Below are 4,278 nucleotides of genomic sequence, written 5' to 3'. Positions count from 1 at the left end.
TAAGCAATTAGGCTTTCTCCAATGCGTCTGAAAGGTTGGTGCCCTTAATGATGTGGATGTTATCCAAACTTAAGAACCCATTAATTTTCATCCTTAAATCTAACGAAATCCGACTGCAAGGACCTGCATATTTAGGTTTTTGTGCCATTATTTCCAATATATATGTTTTTTTTATTCTTTTTCATAATCAATTGAATTACACCACCAACCAATTATTTAATTAATATACACAATTTTGCATTTGTTCTTTTTACCCATTTAATATGTACTTCATTTATTAAATAATTTTAGTAGCTTTGTAGTAGGTTTTTTTTTTTTTTTTTTAATTTCAGTAGTTTTTATTACAATGTTTTTATGTATTACTTGAATACTTATATTAATTATCTAATCATTTAATTATTTGAATACATTTTAATAATTTAAGTAAGTGAACTTAAAGAAAAAATGGGTAAACTTAAATAAAAAATGGGTGATGATGTGGAAAATGTAAGGATATGTAAGGATGTTTGTATGGTTGGAGATGAAATTGGTGGTTTTTAAGGATTTGTAAGGATTTTGAAGAATATGATGTGGCAGCTGATTAGGCAGCTAAGGGCGCCTGAGGGCGTCGTTTGCATTGGAGATAGTCTTATGATGATATCGTTTTTAAGGTAAGCAATTATGTTTTGACGTTTATATACATCGCAATTATGATGATATCGTTTTTAAGGTAAGCAATTTTGTTTTGACTTTTATATACATCGTGATTATTATGATGATATCGTTTTTAAAGTAAGCAAATATGTTTTGACTTTTATATACATCGCGTTTAATCATTTTAATCTAAATTATAATCGCATAATTGGTTTATATTGAGTTAATAGTCGTTTTCATTTTTTTGAACGGCGTACGGTTAGGATATCGCTAACCGGGTTAGTATTTAGTATATGTTAGTATCACCAAGTTAGTATTAAAATCTCTCTTGCCTGAATTTAAACCCAGGGCCTCCAAAAGAAGCAAAACATCCACCCTCTTCCTTAACCACTAGAACAAGAGATCATTGGTCTATGGTGGTTTTCATGAGTACTATGTATTGAATCAAGAATAATCAAATTGATTATTATTTGCCGTTTTCCTATTCTATCTTTCATTGGGTGTCATCTAATATGGAAGATTATCATGATCAAATATCAATCTACTTCTGATTTGAACCTATCTTTAGACTTTATTTGTTTTGGCTACCGTTTTTTAAAAAGAAAAGTAAAAGAAAAAAAAGGTCAAATAAAAATTGATGATGAATCAAAAGATGATTCCATCGTGACATTCTATATCAAGAATTCAAGATCAATAAACGATGAAATAATTAACCGTTTGTAACAACTAATCACCAAAGTCATTCTACAAAAATGTATACACATACATATGTAAAGGTCTGGACTATTGGCACAGGCTTCGTATGGCTCTATACGTGGCGTATATATGCATGATTTTACAGTGTACGAAGTTGACTGATTAGTTGTGTACATACCCTGTACCTACGCCGCGTCCTACATGCAGCGTAAGTACAGATAGGGTTTGGTATACAAATAGCTATGTTGGTGTGCCAATATGCAGCCCTATGTAAATACATGCTTTAATCTCAAAAAGAAAACATAACTCTCAACATCCACAAAGTAAAGTTACAATCTAGCAACACATAACATCTCTCATCTATACTGACTGGCCATATCCATTGGCTCCATTTGAACCATTAGTTCCTGCATGTGTCCTTTTCTCTTCATTCTTCCTCTTCACAACAATGAACCATTTTAAAGCTTCACATAAAAGTGTAATAACCCCCAAAGACATAATTATGCCCGTGTAAGCATTCTTCCATTTCTTCTCAGGATCCAAGATGTCGAGTCCTCTATACACGTTGACGATGCTCAAGATGATCACGCAGTATCCAATACTTCGGTGGTAAATGTTCCAGTAGAATCTGTATTTGTGGTCCGGTTTAGGCCTCAATAGTAGAGCAAAAGCCTACAAATATTTACAAAGTGTTAGTTTGAACTTTGAACAATTATGGTTCATGTCAAAAGATGCATGACAGTTGTTAAAGATAATGACTAGATTCATTTGGGTGTACCTGAAGTGTTCCTAAAGCAAACAAGATGATTCCAATGTTCCGGTGAGCATTATGTTTGATTCCACTGGACTCACTACCGAGCTTGAGTCCAGTGGCCCATCCGCCTACACCGACAATATAGGCTGATGTTTGGGTTGCGGCATGGATGTAAAACCAAGCTGGATTCGCGATGTTAAACGCCTTTAAATATCTTGCTGACATAGCTCCCATGGGCATCAATACTCCCCAACTAACCACATTCAATACTCCATGAGCCTGTCAAACATTTATCACCATCAATATACAAAACCCATATGAAAAATATCCAAGATTTTATGTTTAATCAAGTGGATCATCTTTAAATCAAAAATATCCAAGATTTTATGTACCTTAACCCGACCGACCGGAAATCCACAATCAAAGACACAAAGGATAGGTATTCGGGTATTAGACCAGGTATGGGTTGATTACTTAAAAATTTCATAGGTATAAAAGGGTAATATTAGGTGATACATGACCCGATTATTCAAACCCTATTGGTAAACATGCATTTTCTTTTTCTTTTTCTTTTTCTTTTTATTTTTATTTTAAGTTGTCTTATGCTAAAGGCTAAAACTAGGGCTGGCAAATCATGTCTTATCAGGTTTAACAGGTCTCTGACGACGCGTATAACACAAGTATTAAATATGAATACAACTCCTTTAACTACTTCATATCTCAGTCTATAACACAGTTTTATGTTTTATGTACCAAGAAAAAGAAATGATGGATCCTAATCTCATAATCTAATCGTGTCTTATACAGATATCTATTGCCCGTCCTAGCTAAAACCATACAGGAAACAGATATTACACAGATTTAAGAATGAAGATGACTTACGTTTCTCCGGCGCTGCCGCGACACATCACCGCTACGACCACCAGCCCTCATCTGACCGGTGATAAAATCTACTTCGCCGACAGAATTCCGATTATCCGGGCTCATGGAATGCATACTCAAAACTCCATTATTAACCGGACCAACCTGCCATACATGATTAAACCTCGTCCGACCATTAGGCAACACCAAACTCGCATAAACCACTAAATCACCATTAACCCTCTCCGCTGTCATCCTCGGCACATCAAAGCTCAACGAGCTCTCTTCCAAACCCGTCCCGTAATTGTTTACATCCGAAGTATAAACTCGAACCGCCCCGGATGGACTCGTGACAGCCACAATAGCTTGAGCTCCAATCATACCCGACCCATTAACGTTGAGAGCCCAAGCAACCCATTGAGATGTGGTTGATCCGGTGTGCCGGAATGCCACGTCGACGGTGCCGTTGGAGTGGTAGTTCCAGTGAAGATGGGAGTTCAAAACAGGTAAAGATACACATGTAGCGTAAATTTGGTTGGTTGAAAACGTGTAATTGTTGCAACTTTGAGCGTACGATAAGGCGAAACATGATATGAATATGTATAAAAACATGTTGAAGATTTTACCCATGTTGAAAACAGATCGATTTAACTATGATCAAATGAAGAAATCGAAACGCACGAAGGTTGTCTGGTTGAGGATGATGAATGAGTAGGATGAAATATTTGGAAAAGAATGATAAACCCTAAAGTGTGTTGTTATTTATAGGTTATGAAGTTTATTATAGTTAGCATAGGAAACAAGCTATGTTAACCTAATTATGTGGCGATAAATATATAAAGAATTATCTAATCCAAATGAGTCACGAAATTTTTGGGATGTTATTGTATGAATAACGAATTGTTTTGAATTTAAAACTTGTGTAAGTCGTCCGAGAAAATTGGTTTAAATATTATAGATTAAAGATATGATTATCTTTGAAATTAATATATGAGTATCTTTATAATTAAGTTATCAACTATAAAGTCTGCAACAAACTAATTTATTTGTTTGTTTCCGGAAACATAGAAAAAACACGGAACATGGGTTTTTTTTTTTCCTTTATTTACTTATTTATTTATTATTATTATTTATTATTATTTCTTTTCTGGTTTGAAGAGTTAGTTGTTACGTAAAGCAAGTAGCAAAAAAGCTAAGGCCACACGGGGTGGTCCGTTATACCACCCCGATTACGCGTTAAAAACGAACGGAACACTGCCGCCGGCACCAAATCAACGCGTTATTTTTTGAACGCGTTATTTTCATCACGCGTTAGAAAATTTTGAAGGCTGAGA

The 4,278-nt window shown here is 34.9% G+C and overlaps 1 protein-coding gene across 1 annotated transcript; it reads right to left on the bottom strand.

Annotated features, from left to right (window-relative positions):
• Positions 1-1,362: 1,362 nt before the first annotated feature.
• Positions 1,363-3,657, bottom strand: LOC110938121 (cytochrome b561 and DOMON domain-containing protein At5g35735). Its single transcript, XM_022180597.2, has 3 exons — positions 2,966-3,657; positions 2,108-2,362; positions 1,363-2,001 (listed from the first exon to the last, which is right to left on the bottom strand). Exons 1-3 carry the CDS (start codon positions 3,572-3,574, stop codon positions 1,690-1,692), a joined length of 1,176 nt encoding a protein of 391 aa, XP_022036289.1. The 5' UTR covers positions 3,575-3,657; the 3' UTR covers positions 1,363-1,689.
• Between the last annotated feature and the right edge of the window lie 621 nt (positions 3,658-4,278).

This window comes from Helianthus annuus, chromosome 4, assembly GCF_002127325.2.
Source record: "Helianthus annuus cultivar XRQ/B chromosome 4, HanXRQr2.0-SUNRISE, whole genome shotgun sequence".
Classification (NCBI taxonomy): domain Eukaryota; kingdom Viridiplantae; phylum Streptophyta; class Magnoliopsida; order Asterales; family Asteraceae; genus Helianthus; species Helianthus annuus.
This window is presented reverse-complemented; position numbering and strand designations above follow the sequence as displayed.

Coding starts and splice junctions, on each gene's coding strand:
- LOC110938121 (XM_022180597.2), bottom strand. CDS start 3,574: ATGGGTAAAATCTTCAACATGTTTTTATACATATTCATATCATGTTTC. Junction 2,363..2,965: donor CGCGGCAGCGCCGGAGAAAC/GTAAGTCATCTT, acceptor AATGTTTGACAG/GCTCATGGAGTATTGAATGT. Junction 2,002..2,107: donor TTGCTTTAGGAACACTTCAG/GTACACCCAAAT, acceptor AAATATTTGTAG/GCTTTTGCTCTACTATTGAG.